Source organism: Amphiura filiformis, chromosome 17 (assembly GCF_039555335.1).
Source record: "Amphiura filiformis chromosome 17, Afil_fr2py, whole genome shotgun sequence".
Classification (NCBI taxonomy): Eukaryota; Metazoa; Echinodermata; class Ophiuroidea; order Amphilepidida; family Amphiuridae; genus Amphiura; species Amphiura filiformis.
Window position 1 is genome coordinate 37,264,647 of NC_092644.1, and position 16,621 is coordinate 37,281,267.

Below are 16,621 nucleotides of genomic sequence, written 5' to 3' on the forward strand. Positions count from 1 at the left end.
TGTCACCCAAAAACCCCCTATTTTTCCATTTGATCTGTCACCCAAAGACCCTTGCAAGTCCAATTTGAACAGCAACTTTCATTTATCATGGATTTTGTTACTTATTTTGAAAAACAAGGAAATTTGAAGCCATTTAGAACTAAATACTCAATTTTCGAGGTTTCTGTGGCGCTTTTTCGGCTCTCACCCAAAGATTCCATTTAAAAAAGGTCATGTTCTCACCCAATGACCCCATATTTTTTCACATTTTGCTCTCACCGAATGCCAAAAATCATGCTCTCACCCAATGACCCCATATTTTTTACATTTTGCTCTCACCGAATGCCCCTTAGTGCGAAAGTGCCAGCCCTACACCTATATCCATTTCATATTGAAGTGCCCCCCCCCGGGCTGTGTACACCACAAACGCATTTGGCTTGAATAGGAGCTAAGTGCAACTTTCAAAATCCGACTTGAAGCCACTTAAGCGCCCATAACTCGACCAAATGATATCGTAGAACAACAAAAGAGGTGTCAAAATGTGTAGAAGAAAGCTGCGCTTTATAAACATTAAATACGTTTTTGCTATATATTTCAGTTCCCGATATATCTCACCATCTATAATCGTTTCGATACTTTATAGGTTTAGTTCTTAGACAGTGCGTTTGATTTTTTGTAATATTTCTTATATAATTTGCAGATACCTTAAAACACTATCCAACCAATTTCTTATACGATGAACATAAAACATACCGTTTTTAAACCTTTTCTAAACATAATATCGTTAACTTAACATTAGTGGGCCAGGTGTGTACTTTCATCATATAATGGATTTACATTTTGAATGAAAACCTACCTATTTAAATAACTCCCAGTACTATATTTTCTGATTAACATTTGTAAAACATAATAGCATTAACTTGATATTAATGCACCAGGTGTGTACTTTCATCGAGCTGTAGCTAGGTTTAAAAATAAAAAATAAATCGAATCAAATGCGCTTTCAAAGTCTTTATATTTTTTGTAGATATTTAGTTTTGGCAGAAAAAACGTCGCATCACAAAATAATGAGAATGGTGGACTAACGAACCGTTTGGTTAATATGCTTGCTTATCATTTATCAATGTTACTTTATCCTACTATTTTACTTCAAGAGTGCCTAAATATCGACATAAATTCTATATCTGCATAATAATACATGAGTAAATATAAAATATAGTATTTAATAACGACTTAGTGTAACACAATTATCAATTATTATCATATAATACAGTAAGCCAAAAAATTAAGGTACCAGTTATGCTCACCTCTGTATATCATAAACAAAGACAAATATGTCAAAATTATAACAAGCAGCCGATACCTGTACTCGTTAGCTCTGATGTAAGACCTTATTTGTTGAAATTGGTTGAGAATTAAAGAAACGGTGATCTAAAACCCTAATGAAGACACGAAATCAAAAGTTGCACTTTTGTGTTCTGATCAATGAAAGCACGACGCTAGTTTTAACGTGCTAATCAATGAAAGCGCAGCGCCAGTTTTCTTCTTCACAAACGCTTTGTGTACAAATCAATAGGGCATTTAATGCAGCAAACTGCAACTTTTAAATTGGTATATTCCTTGGGTTTTGGGATTGCCGTGCCTTTACTTCTTGAACAATTTCAACGAATGAGGTCTTGAATTCGAGCTAAAAGATGCAGCTATTGGCTGCTGGTTCCAATTATGACATATCTGTCTTTGTGTGGGTTATACAGGAGGTGAACATAACTGGTACCTTAATTTTTTGGCTTACTGTATATTTATACCGTGGACAGAGTGAAAGACCATATCGTAAGTACATATTACATGGTTTTGCAGGAGAAGCATTTAGTCTGCTTTACGAAGCAGTTATAGTTTATTGGAACATTAAAAAAATTGCTTTCTATATTATATATAATTGCTGCAAATAAAGTTTATGATAGCAAACAAAAGATTTCTGATTAAATGTAGAGGTGTACTTTAGATTTGATTTTGTGTTGTTTTATTTTTGTTGAGTGCAAGACCATCGTAAGCATGGAAAGTGGCATTTAAAATGGTCTTGTACTCAACAGAAAATCAATGTTCAGTGCAACAACATCGTAAGTGGCACTTACGATTGTCTTGCAGGCTCAACAAAAATGAAAACAAATCTAAAATATGGGTGCATGGCCATCGTATGTGCCACTTAAGATGGTCTTCCACTCATCAAAAATGTAAGCAATGATCTAAAATCTGAACGCAAGACAATCATAAGTGCCACTTACGTTGGTCTTGCAGTCAACAAAAATGAAAACAAATCTTAAATGCACTTACGAAGTTACGATATCTAGCTTACTTGATAAGTTAGTTCAAAATTAATTATTCAGTTTTAACGCATGACATCAACTGAGTTATCAAATATATTTTCAAAATTCATCAAAAATCTTAAGTAAAATAAGTACAAACTAATTAAACTAATCTTTTTTTAATGATCCCAAAATACCACTATTGAAAGATTTATAATTGCATGCCAGTTACAGATATTCAAAGAAGAGGTTTTTCTCCCAATCATCATCTCCTTTAGCCTTCGCTTCTGCTTCCAATTCCATCTCGTGCAACTTGATTGCACCAAAACATTTGCAAAATTCTTCACCGAGAGCTTCACGTATGACATCATCGTTTGTAAAATACCCCAAAGCTGTCTTCATATCATTTGGCAGTGTTTGTGTCTTTGGAGGCAAATTCTTTTCATCGTAAGCGTCGCCTTTCACAGGTGGTGGCAGTTTCAACTCCCGTTGGATTCCGTCAATTCCAGCGGCGACGGTGGCGGCAAGGGATATATATGGATTCCCGGCGGCGGCACCTAATCTGTTCTCCACATATGTCCTGCGTTCACCGTTGACTTTAGCGCGAACTGCAACGCTGCGATTATCAATCCCCCATGTGACGTTACAAGGTGCAAAAGTGCCTACAAATATGAATTCAAGTCAACATTTTTCATTAAGGAAGGTGTTGTGCGATAATGAGGTGCGCTCAAGAAAAGGAAATCGCAGTTTGTTGAACTAATCGTTTAAAGCATCACACGCCTTTTTTGTTAACATTTAACATGCCGAAAGAGGTGGCTAACTTAATATTGAAATCATTCTGAAAGCTTCTGAAAATTGCTCCATGCCTTATGTAATGGGATTACACATATTTTTACTACTACTAGTGTATCCATTGTTCTTTTACTGATATTCAGGGTGTCCCATAAAAAGCGGGCCCGAACGAATGTTATGATATTTTAAAATGTGACCAATCAGTCGGTGTTTACATAAAAGGCCACATCTTTTATCTATCAAATGATAGGTAAACGATATGACTTTCATAATGTAAATACTGACTGATTGCTGAAAATGCGTTTTAAGATATCACAACATTGGGACCGCTTTTTATGGAACACCCGATACGCTTTTAAAACTTACGTGGCTTGAATCGTTTGAGGCAATTGATCGTAGGAGCCATTAGAAGACTGATTGCTGGTGCATGAGCCAATATTCCTGCTATCCAATGCTGAGCCACGTCAGATAGTCCATTGGGGCTATCCGCATCATACATAAGTCCTTTCTGACCAGCGATGTCCCAAAGAGAATGGTTAAAATGACATGAACTTCCAAGGTACTCAGGAAATGGCTTGGTCATGAAGCTGGCAATGTACCCATGCTGCAATGCGATTTCTTTGACGGATGTACGGAACGTATGAGCTGTATCTGCTGAGCTAATACCAAAAGAAGGATTGTAGGGAACTTCAAATTGGCCTGGTGCGCCCTCACTTTCAAAATAATCAACATCGACTCCAACCTTTGGAAGATCAGTCATGATTTGATGAAGGAATTCAGGATCTTTGTAGTTACGAATGGTTGAACGACATCTGCGATCTTTGGTAATAGGCTGGAGAGTATTTTGGTCGACTACGAAGAACTCTTGCTCATAACCGGAGAGCAGAGAATAACCCATCTTCTGAAGTCGATCAAGTTGCTTGCGTGCTACATAACGTGGTTGAGGGGCAAACCATTTTCCTTCATACATTGGCTCCATTAAGACTCTGCCGGTGTTTTTACACCAAGGTATTGTAACGTAAGTGTCGAGATCGGCAAACATCAAACCATTTGTATAGCCAATTTCTTCATGGTAGCCAGTGTTATGGACAAGGTTACCTTGCGGGTCAACGGCAACATATCCTAAGTAGAACGGGAACCCGTTGTTAATTTTCTCACTAAAATTACATTTTCGAGCGGTTTTAGAGCGCGCGACGCCATACGTGTCGCTCTGTTCCCATCGGACGAATCGAATGTCATCAGCGGCCATCTTTTGTAACACCTTGTCTAGTTTTTCTTTGTTTACATCCATGCTGTTTGGTTGGAGTGATTAGAAGACAATTGTTTATGCCTTTCTTGATTGGAAATAGGTTCTGCTCTGTAACGATAAAATACAAACAAACTATAACAATGTATACTTTTTTAAATCTTTTTATTTATTCATAACATTTGGTACATGGCCAGGAATACTCAATATTGCACAAGCCAATAACTTAAAGGATTGTCCTTGTACAAATCAAAATATTACTAAACAATACGAGTATATTACCAGCAAAACATTACAATATAAAATGATATGAAACATGAAATAAGGGAAACTAGCTAATAAATGGGGTGAGATTGGCCCAGGGGATTGGATGGCCAATTTATAGGCCTGGAGGGAAGCTGCGTTAATAGTCTCAGGAAGATAATTTCGGATGAAGGAGGCAAACGGATAAAAGATCTCTGGGATACTGATAGCAGGTGGAAAGGAAATACAACAGCGCAGGAATTGAGGCTGCGTGGACCGGGTTTGGGAAGAGGCTGGAAAGTACTGGCAGAAGAACAAAGATTGGTAAAGACTTTAAACAAATGACATATAGAGAAGTCCTCATGGGAGAGATTCCAGGAATGAAGAATGAAGCGAGAGTGGAATCTTTGAGTACACTCTAGACGGTTGGTAAGAGTTAGGTTCAGAGAATGCCAAGTAGTACAATCATGCTCCAGAATGGGGCGCACCGTGACCAGGTGACGGATGCTGAAAGGGCTGATTGGAAAGATCTATGAATGAAACCACCGATTGATCGATATAAGGATTCCAGGAAAGCGTACAAGACAAGCCAAAAGGTACACGTTCAATGGTCATGCTGTTAAGAGTGAAATTCAGATTCGGAAAAGAGTCCTTCTTTAATGACCATGACTTTGGATTTGGAAGAGAACAACAACAAGAGAATTGTTTTAAGAAAATAGAGAAGGGCACATGTCGTTAACATAAAACAATTTTAAACAAAGGCCTTGGGATGTAACCATGGGGAACTCCAGAAAGCACAGCAACAGATTGAGAATCCCTACCACATATAGCAACCAGCTGGGTGTGGGACCTGTTGAACAGGTAAAACATGAACAACGAGAGGAACAGACCGGAAATACCAACAGCTGAGCTTTAAGATTGAGTAGTGGATAAGGCTGAACATCAAGCGCACTGATCATATTAGTAATGAAAGAGTCTATACCATCACCATCACTGTGCCTCTTATCAACTCTGTCAGATTACGATTCCTGGGACATATCCTGAGGATGCAGGAAGATGAACCATGCAGAAGATATGCTCTCTACACTCCATTACATGGTATAAAAGAAGATCTGGAAGGCAAAGAACGTCCTATTTGTTTTATGCGCAAAAACTGATGGGGGATTTCGACACCTTTCTACTGCCAGATGTCATTGCCATTCCCTAAATTCAGTAAATTTTCATCGTCAACCGTGTTATTGAATGGGATTATTTTGAAATTTTAAAACGCTTGAAATATCACAAACAAATAGGCCTATGTTAATAAATAATATAAATACAAGCTAAAACCGTTGGGGTTCGATAATGAACCCCACAAAACTAACCAAGTATATTGAAAATGCCATACGGCCGGGCGCTTTCACAAGTTGCCGGCTCGATCATGTCAGCCACCACCTGATTGCCACTTTGGCTTCAGGTCGTAGCACGGAGAAATTTTGTAGCCCCCTGCTTCGCAGCCGAATGAAATGAAATGAATGAATGAAAGTGGGATGTGTGAGACACGGTCAAAGACTTTGGATAGATAAAAAAAGAGCCATAGTATATGCTGTTACGAACCTCAAGATACTTATGTAAGACTTGGGTAAAAACACAAACTGTCTGCACATGAGGATTTATTGGTAAAGAGGTGTTGAAGAACTGATAACCATCTCCATGTGTTTGCAAGAAATTTGTTGCAACGAGATAAGGTTGTAGTTAGAGACAGTATGAGGACCCCCAGATTTATAAATAGGGATCACCTTAATGAGATTCCATTCATGCAACAGGAATCGGGTCAGTAATGAGACTCAGGTTGAAAAGATCACAAAGAATAGACAAGACAGTAACCGCCGTATGCGTTTGAGCATGAGCCTGAGGCTTATTCCATCAATCCCAGCGGCTGAGTTACAAGCAGAGAAATTATGTTTTGTTTTGCTATACTAGTCCATTAGATATCATAGCAAATATGGAGCGCGCTTCATAGTGATATGCGCCGTTATTCACAACACAAAGTGCATAACGTTTCTAAGCTAAGTATGTAATATAGTGTCGGGCTTTACGTGGGCCTCAAAAGCACATGATTATGAAAGAGTATATAACTTTGCATATACAAAATTACATATTATGCAAAAGTATGTGATTTGTATAATTGCTTACCTGGTTATTTTGCTGTTCTACGATATAGTGACCGACTGACTGACTGTATTACGGGTATTAATACAACAACAGCTATGTGGGCATAAATGACCGTGAACATACAGTACACGGTATACATGTATAATTAAAGTCCCGTGATTTAAGCATGTTAAGTGAAGCGCAAGACTGAATTTTTCGCTCAAGTACACCTGAGCGAATATTGGGTTGTGATCTTAAAAGGACTTCAACTTTTGACCCGAATTCGGCTACTTCTGCCAATGCATTTCCTTTGTCTTCATTGAGATAATTTTGCAGGATATTCTTAAACACTTGAGAACGTTCCTGCAATCTTATTGGTTCTTACCCGTGTGATATGACACGATATCACACGGGTCACCGCGTGTGCATCGACGCTATTTGAACCAATCGGAGGCGCATAGCAACACCGGGACTGATCGATTTTAAGCCCTAGGTAATCTTTGTAAAATGTAGAATTTAATTTGATTAAAATTTGTAACACTTATATTTTTTATTTGAATTGAAGTGTTCAAGAATGAGAATAAAGGTATTGTTTTTAGCCGTTGTCGTGCATCTATTGTCTCATATAACACGGGCGAAATCATTATTTTTGGCGCAAAACAACTCGGCTTAAAATAATGATGTCGCCCGTGTTATATGAGACGATAGATGCACTCCAGCGGCTAAAAACAATACCTTTATTCTCTAAATGTATACTATTTAAGCAATGGATTTGCATGCTATTAAATAACCTCACTCCCCATATGTGCCATAATGCATAAAGCTATATTCAGTAGTGAACTCTGTGACTTCACCCAGTGATGAAAATAGTAACCTCAACCTCATGTCTCATAAGTCATTAAAGTCATAAGTGTGTTTAGATATGAATGAGTTTCAATATAAGTGTTGACAGTTTCACAGCTAGTATATTCGGCCATTATATATTCGAACTCCTGTCAACTCCATAAGTAAAGAACTCAACCTTGGGAGTTTCTGGCCTCGGCCTTGCCGGGCCTGCGGCTTGATATTTTTAGTCGATACTGGGGGCCCAGTTTCAACAACTAAAGTCCCAGTATCAACCAAAACATCAAGGCAGGGCCTTTACTTATGGAGTTCCAATATATAATGGCCCGCAGGGCAAGAAAGCAACGTGTAACCTTAAGTATTCGACAGCCCGTCACTTTTTTCCTTTCTTCATTGTACCCTTTTTTAAATTTCCCCTCAATTTCCCCTCATTCTTCAGGCTCTATTAGTATTAAACACGCGGAACAAAATTACCATGCGTGGCTGTTGAAGAACCAGTGGATTCGCCCTACAATATATGACACGAAGATATAGCGATGATGACGCTGTGGGATGATCTTATCCACGGCCGCATTCTGCTAACGATGTAGTCCCACCTTTAAATCCCCAGAATTCCATTGGTAAAAGAAAATTACTCGACACATGAGATGTAGGCGGGGTAAAAATAATCTAATACATTTTTATATATACTTGTGATTCATGAACATTACTAGGTTGAGTGCTGTCAACAATAGGGTGATGTATACGTACATATTTAACTAGTTAACAGTAACACTATACATATTGCTATTATAATCATAATTATATTTTAATATATTTTTTATCAAATTTAAGAAATTTGAAAGTTTATAGTACAAATGAATATTGACCATATTTTGGTTTATTTAGTATTTGAAAAAGTACATCATTTCAACTTACAAAGTATATTATTCATGATGCTATTCCTAAATATCTGACAATGAATATTCCTTTATCCTCTTCATTTTAGAGACAGCTGAAGGTTACTAAAAACGAGAATCACTATAGAGAGATTCCATTCATGCAACAGCAATCTGGCCGGTAATGAGACTCACAGACGGAGAATAGGCGAGATAGTAAGCGCCGTGCGTTTGAGCATGAGGCTTTTGATTCCATCCAATCCCAGCGGCCGAGTTGTTAAGCTTGGAAATGAATGAGTCGATCCACTTGGATGAAACTTAGAAAAACCAAGTTTACAGTACAATATTGACCACGTTTTGGTTTGTTTGATATTTTAAAAGCCACCCCATTTCAATTATATATAAAGAATATTATTCACGATGCAATGTTATTATCTGACATTATTCCTTTATCCTACTATTTAAATGTGCCTTAATATCGATATAAATTCTATATACATGAGTAAATATATAATATATAATATAATAACGTCTTGAAATTGGAAGGAAATCATGCATTAAGGCTTTAAAAAGCCTTAATGCATGATTTCCTTCCAATTTCAAAATTGTTATTCTATACTTAAAATAGTAAAATGGTGAAATGATACTAGTAATAATTGTCAGAAAGGGTCTCTGTCCATTTTGAGCTGAAATAAAAAGGTAAAGTGAAAGAACCCCTACTGGTTATTTTGGCCGTTTAACACGCAGTTCTATGGGAGGACATAAAGTCATAATCATAAGTTATGACTTTGTCGAAATTTGCTCTATTGACTTACAAACGCAACAAATTTGACCGATTGCATTTAGGTGCAAGTTGGGACATGTGTAAACATTACTAATATGCCAAAAATCAGGTTTGAAAAAATTTTACCAATTTCATAATATAAGATTGTACATTATGGCTTTAAGTATATCCTGCATGGTTTTGCAGGAGTAACATTATTCTGTTTTACGAAGCAGTACCAACGATTATTATAATTTATTGGAATATTAAATCAAATGCTTTCTATATACTACAAGTAAAGTTCATGATCTAACAAACAAAAGAATAATCTCATTAAATATTGATGTCTTGAGTGTGCATTTTATATTTTATATTTTGTTTTTGTTTTTATTTTTTGTTGAGTACAAGACCATCGTAAGTGGCACTTACGATGGTCTTGTACTCAACAAGAAATCAATGTTCAGTGCAACAACATCGCAAGTAACACTCACGTTTGTCTTGCAGGCTCAACAATAATGAAAACAAAGGAAAAACATGAGTGAAAGATCATCGTAGGTGCTACTTACGATGAAAAATGAAAACAAATCTAAGATGCACTTACGAAGTTACGATATCTTAATTGATTAGGCTAATTAAAATTTAATGACATCAACTTTAAATTATGAGTTTTCAAATATATTTTCAAAATTCATCAACTTCCAAATAGCAAAATCCCTCAAAGTCTTAAGTCTAAAATAAAATAAGTACAAATTCAGCAAACTAATCTCTTTTTAATGGTCCCAATACCACAATATTGAAAGACTGGAAAATATTCAATCTTTACAAATGTATGCTATTTATAAATATTCAAAGAAGAGGTCTTTCTCCCAATCATCATCTCCTTTAGCCTTCGCTTCTGCTTCCAATTCCATCTCGTGCAACTTGATGGCACCAAAACATTTGCAAAATTCTTCACCGAGAGCTTCACGTATGACGTCATCGTTTGTAAAATATCCCAATGCTGTCTTCATATCATTAGGCAGTGTTTGCGTCTTTGGAGGCAAATTTTTTTCATCGTAAGCGTCGCCTTTCACTGGTGGCGGCAGTTTCAACTCCCGCTGGATTCCGTCAATTCCAGCGGCGACGGTGGCGGCAAGGGAGATATATGGATTCCCGGCGGCGGCACCTAATCTGTTCTCCACATATGTCCTGCGTTCACCGTTGACTTTAACGCGAACTGCAGCGCTGCGATTATCAATCCCCCATGTGACGTTACAAGGTGCAAAAGTGCCTGCAAATATAAATTCAAATTAACATTGTCAAGGTGTTGTGCGATGATGAGGTGCTCTCAAGAAAGGGAAAAGTTGGAAATCATCGTTTGGTTGAACCAATCGTTAAAAGCATCACATGCCTTTTTTGGTTAATTATACATTGAATGTGGTAACATTATGCCGAAAGAGTTGGCTAACAGTAACATAATATTGAAGTAATTATTCTGAACGCTTCTGGGAATTACTTCATGCCTTAAGTAATGGGATCACACATAAATGAGTTATTTTCTGTAGACAAGGGGCAGTCTTCAGTGAACGGCTATTTTCAGAGCCACCAAACCTTTAAATTAGCAGATAGGCGAGATCTGCTTGTTCTCTGTTGACAAGGGGCAGTCAGCGAACGGCTCTTTTCAGAGCCATCAGTAGGCAAGGGGCGACCTACATGTTTCGTTCTTAGGTACTTTGTCCAGAAGTCAGAGCTACTCCTGACGAAAGCTTGGCAGTTCTAAACTTGTCCGACGGCGAACACGATAAAAAAAAACCCACTAATTGTTATAAATTCCCGTCGTAAAAGCCTTTCACACAATTTGAGTATCCGATGTTCTTTTATTAAGAAGTTGATATACAGGGTGTCCCATAAAAGGCGGGCCCGAACGAATGATGTGATATTTAAAACGTGACCAATTAGTTAATATTTACATAAATGAAGGCCACATCTTTTATGTGATAGGTAAACGGAGTGGCTTTCATAATTTATGTAAACACTGACTGATTGATGAAAACATTGGGACCGCTTTTTATGGAACACCCTGTAGTAGGGCAATAAGCTTTTAAAACTTACCTGGCTTGAATCGTTTGAGGCAATTGATTGTGGGAGCCATTAGAAGACTGATTGCTGGTGCATGAGCTAATATTCCTGCTATCCAATGCTGAGCCACGTCAGATAGTCCATTAGGGCCATCCGCATCATACATTAGTCCTTTCTGACCATCGATGTCCCAAAGAGAATGGTTAAAATGACAGGAACTTCCGGGGTATTCAGGAAATGGTTTGGACATGAAGCTGGCAATGTACCCATGCTGCAATGCGATTTCTTTGACGGATGTACGGAATGTATGACCTGTATCTGCTGAGCTAATACCAAAAGAAGGCTGGTAGGGGACTTCAAATTGGCCCGGTGCGTACTCACTTTCAAAATAATCAACATCGACACCAACCTTTGGAAGATCTGTCATGATTTGATGAAGGAATTCGGGATCTTTGTAGTTACGAATGGTTGATCGAACGTTGACATCTTTTGTAATAGGCTCGAGCGTATTTTGATCGACTACGAAGAACTCTTGCTCATAACCAGAGAGCAGAGAATAACCCATCTTCTGAAGTCGATCAAGTTGCTTGCGTGCTACATATCGTGGTTGAGGGCAAACCATTTTCCTTCATACATTGGCTCCATTAAGACTCTGCCGGTGTTTTTACACCAAGGAATTGTAACGTAAGTGTCGAGGTCGGCAAACATCAAACCATCTGCATAGCCAATTTCTTCATGGTAACCAGAGTTATGGACAATGTTACATTGCGGGTCAACGGCAACAAATCCTAAGTAGAACGGGAACCCGTTGTTAACTTTGTCACTAAAATTACATTTTCGAGCGGTTTTAGAGCGCGCGACGCCATACGTGTCGCTCTGTTCCCATCGTACGAATTGGACGTCATCGGCGGTCATCTTTTGTAACACCTTATCCAGTTTTTCTTTGCTGAAATCCATGCTGTTTGGTTGGAGCGATTAGAAGACAAAATTGTTTATACCTTCCTGAAATTGTTTCTTTTCTGTAAAGATAAAATACAATGAACATAACTTAAGAAACAAACTATATTGTATATTTTGTCAAGTCTTTTTATTTATTCATAAATTTGGTACATGACCAGGCATACCCAACATTCAACAAACCAATAACTTGAATGATTGTCCTTGTACAAATCAAAATATTACTAGACAATATGAGCATTGTACGAGCAAAACATTACAATGTAAAATTACATGAAATACGACAGTGCAGGAATTGAGGCTGCTGCGTGTATATCGGGTCTGGGATGAGGCTGGAAAGTTCTGGGAGAAGAATGAAGATTGGCAAAGATTTTAAACAATGACATATAGAGAAGTCCTTATGGGAGAGATTCCAAGACTGAAGAATGAAGCGACATTCGAATCTTTGAGTAGACTTCACACAGTTGATAAGGATTATGTTCAGCGAATGCCAAGTAGTACAACCATGCTCCAGAATGGGGCGCACAGTGGCCAGGTACAAAAAGTGACGGATGCTAAAGGGGCTGATTGGGAAGATCTATGAATGAAGCCAACAATTTTGCAGATACGATCGATGTTAGGATTCCAGGAAAGCGTATAAGACAAGCCAAAAGGTACACGTTCAATGGGCATGCTGTTAAGAGTGTGATTAACATAAACATGAAAAACAAAGGCCTTGAGATAGAACCATGGGGAACTCAAGGAAACAGCACGGAAACAGATTGAGAATCCATACCACGGAAAGCAACCAGCTGGGACCTGTTAGACCGGTAAAACATGAACCAGGAGAGGAGCAGACCGAAAATACCATCAGCTCAACGGTCAAAGACTTTGGATAGATCAAAAAGAGTCATAGGTGATGCTTTTACGTTCCTCAAGATGATTGTGGAAGACTTGGGTAAGAAACCAAGCTATATGCATGTGAGGATTTATTGGTAAAGAGGTGTTGAAGAACTGAACCTTCTCCATACGTTTACAGGAAATTGGTTGCAAAGAGAGAAGGTTGTAGTTACGAGACAGTATGAGGATTCCCAGATTTGTAAATGGAGATCACCTTAAAGAGTTTCCATGCCTAGTGAAACAGGAATCCGGCCAATAATGAGACTCAGGTTGAAAAAATCACAGAGAATAGGCAAGACAGTAACCGCTGTACGCATTTGAGCATGAGGCTTGTAATTCCATCAATCCCTGCGGCTGAGTTACAAACAGCGAAGTTCGGTTTGGTTTTGCTATAATATGTCCATTAGATAGAAGGATTAAGTGAGTTGATCTGTAACTTCATGGTTTAAGTTTGAAGTACCAATCAGCTTATTTTAAAAGAGGTAGATGCTTGTGTCAATAAATGCGGGATAAGACAAGATTATAGAACACTTGTGTTTTTAGTGGTCTAGCGCCGATCTCGTCTTTCATGTTGTTAATTTGGTCAACATCAATGTGACAAAATGCCAATCCGAATGAAAAGGCCCATTTTTTTGAGTGAAAACGTTGAAAATAAACTCTTTAATCACAAAAGGTTCCCTTATGAGCCGGACCTTAATCATGGCTATGGGCCTGTGCAGAGCCGCAGTGTCAATGTATATCTCCCTATTTCGCTTCCACCTCTCCATCCCTTCCGAATCAGTCTCCCCTCTCCCTCCCCGGTCCCTTCTCTCTCCTCTCGTGTTCTTCTCTTTCTAGTCTCCCTCTCCTCTCTTCCTCCCTCGCCTTTCCCACTTTTACTTGTTCAGTCTGTCAGTTTCAAGTATCTCCCACCCTCCCTCTTTGCGAAATTTATCATTTCGATCAATGACTGACAAAAAATCAGCTCCGCAAAAATAAACATTTAAGACAACATGTACGCCCAATCTATTATCAGATTACCAATTCATTGTTACTTCAATTAATGAAATCAATAAGTTTCGCTTCAACGCAATTCTTTGGTGTTGCATATTACCACACATGCAAGTTTTAAGGTGTATTTTGGGACAAAAATAATTCCCCGTTTCATCTCTACATAATCATATGACCGATTTTTGCGCGATTGCACGAACAAGTATACCTACATTCCTAAAGCCACCCAATACTTCCTGTCAACTTGACAGGAAGTATTGGGAGTGTCAACACTGATTAGTATATATATTTCGATGCCAGACTATTTTCGCGAGCAAGTCACGCCTACATGTAGGCGTAAAGTAAATGAAGCCGTGCAATTTCTTTTGAATTTTGAACCGTAAAATTTAGATATTTCTTTTGTCTAAATGAGCACGTACCCACTTACCAGAAGTTTTGAAGTCAGAAATTTACATAACTTACGAAAACGAATACGAGTATTCACCTGCTTCAAGTTATTAGTAAGTGACAAAAGGCTAGAGTAAAATATTGGTCACACCTAGGAGGAGACTAACAATTCAGAATAACAAAGACATACGAAAACGGAAACGAATACGGAAACAGAAACTGAAACGATAAAAAGACCCTAAGTATGTAATATAGTGTCGGACTCAGTAGTCCACAAAAGCACATGATTTTGGAAAAGTACATAATTTTGCATTTACAAAATTACATATTTAACATGCAAAAGTATGTGATTTTGTACGTAGAACCGTAGTACGTCACATTGCTTACCTGGTTATTTTGCTGTACTACGAAATAGTGACTGACTGACTGACTGTGTTATGGGTAATACAACAACAGCTATGTAGGCATAAATGGCCGTGAACATACAGTACACTGGTTTGGATTGCCGTGCGACCTGAGTGAATATATACATTGGGCTGTGACCTTGAAAGTACTTTTGACCCGAAGTAGCTCCAAGTAGGCTACAACTGCAAATGCATTTGCTTCGTCTCCATATTAGGGGTGGTGCAATAATAATGTGTACCCCTGGGGTGAACCCGGGGGTGAATTCTCAAAATGGTCTGCCAAAAATCGCTTGCCCCCCTTTGGCCGTGCCAAAAATCTTTGCCCCCCCTTACACATGCACGATTTTGGGGAACCCGAATTTAAAACATTAAATTGTCTTATCATATAATGCGAGCGCAGCGAGCAGGAAATTTTGCATATTTGAATGTGTTCCTAATGTTTTCCTACGCCTTTTTAGGGCGTAATATAGAAACGGTACCCAAAATATCTGTGCCAAAAATTGCTTGCCCCCCTTTCGACCTGCCAAAAATCGCTTGACCCCCCTTTGACCTGCCAAAAATGCTTGCCCCCCTTTCTGGCCTGCCAAAAAATCTTTGCCCCCCTATAATTCACCCCCAGGGTACACATAAGGGTGGTGCAATAATTATGTGTACCCCGGGGGTGAATTCTCAAAATGGTCTGCCAAAATCGCTTGCCCCCCTTTGGCCGTGCCAAAAACCTTTGCCCCCCTTTCGACGTGCCAAAAACCTTTGCCCCCCTTTGACGTGCCAAAAATCTTTGCCCCCCCTTACACATGCAAGATTTTGGGGAACCCTGAATTTAAAACCGTAAATTGTCTTAACATATAATGCGAGCGCAGCGAGCAGGAAATTTTGCATATTTGAATGTGTTCATAACGTTTTCCTAGGCCTTTTAGGGCGTAATATAGAAACGGTGCCCAAAATATCTGTGCCAAAATTGCTTACCCCCCTTTCGACCTGCCAAAAATCGCTTGACCCCCCTTTCGACCTGCCAAAAATGCTTGCCCCCCTTTGGCCTGCCAAAAATCTTTGCCCCCCTATAATTCACTTCGGGGTACACATAATTATTGCACCACCCCTAATTATTCCACCACCCCTTAACATGATTAAAATGATTTTGCAGGATAATGAAAACTATTTAAAGGGCAGGTCTATTGCAAAAACAACATCATATCATTGGCAAGCTAATATTATAAGGACAATGAAAATGACTCCTTTTTTCCAGCCATGGCTTAATTCTGAATTGTCACCTAATTTGGGTGTACTTTGTCTTGGGTCCAATCTCTATCATGGAAAATTTGCTATATCTTTCTAAATATAATGAGTGTTTGTTCTAGATTTGTGTTTTAGCGTTTCATATTAGAAAGAACTAATGTTTAATTGCAACATTTCGAAACCACAAACCTAAACTGGGTGCTATGATGTACAAGATTGGGCTACGAGTATGTATTTTACCAAGTGGGCAATAGGTATTTCCTTCATGTTGCCAATGCATGACTTTCTTTATTATACTCAAAAACGGATTTTATTATACTAGAAAGTTGTTTACGTGCATGTAGGCTCCTTCACAGCCGGTTTCTGTCGTGTATGTTTACGAATGAGCTACATGCAGACTGGGTTGCCAGGGACTACCAGGACAAAGTATCGCTTTTGACTATAACAATGTAAATATTAGCAAGATTTGGATTTGACCTCCTATCAGGTTTACTGATAACATAATTAATTGGAAATCTGAAATAAACACT

At 38.5% G+C, this 16,621-nt stretch overlaps 1 protein-coding gene and 1 pseudogene across 1 annotated transcript; both read right to left on the reverse strand.

The window, feature by feature from the left end:
- Positions 1-1,104: 1,104 nt before the first annotated feature.
- On the reverse strand, positions 1,105-4,398 carry LOC140138423 (lengsin-like). The gene is made up of 2 exons (XM_072160316.1): positions 3,441-4,398; positions 1,105-2,944 (listed from the first exon to the last, which is right to left on the reverse strand). The coding sequence occupies exons 1-2, from the start codon at positions 4,363-4,365 to the stop codon at positions 2,511-2,513; spliced, it is 1,359 nt and encodes a 452-aa protein (XP_072016417.1). The 5' UTR covers positions 4,366-4,398; the 3' UTR covers positions 1,105-2,510.
- A 4,611-nt stretch (positions 4,399-9,009) lies between these two features.
- LOC140137736 (lengsin-like) lies at positions 9,010-14,973 on the reverse strand (annotated as a pseudogene).
- Positions 14,974-16,621: the final 1,648 nt, after the last annotated feature.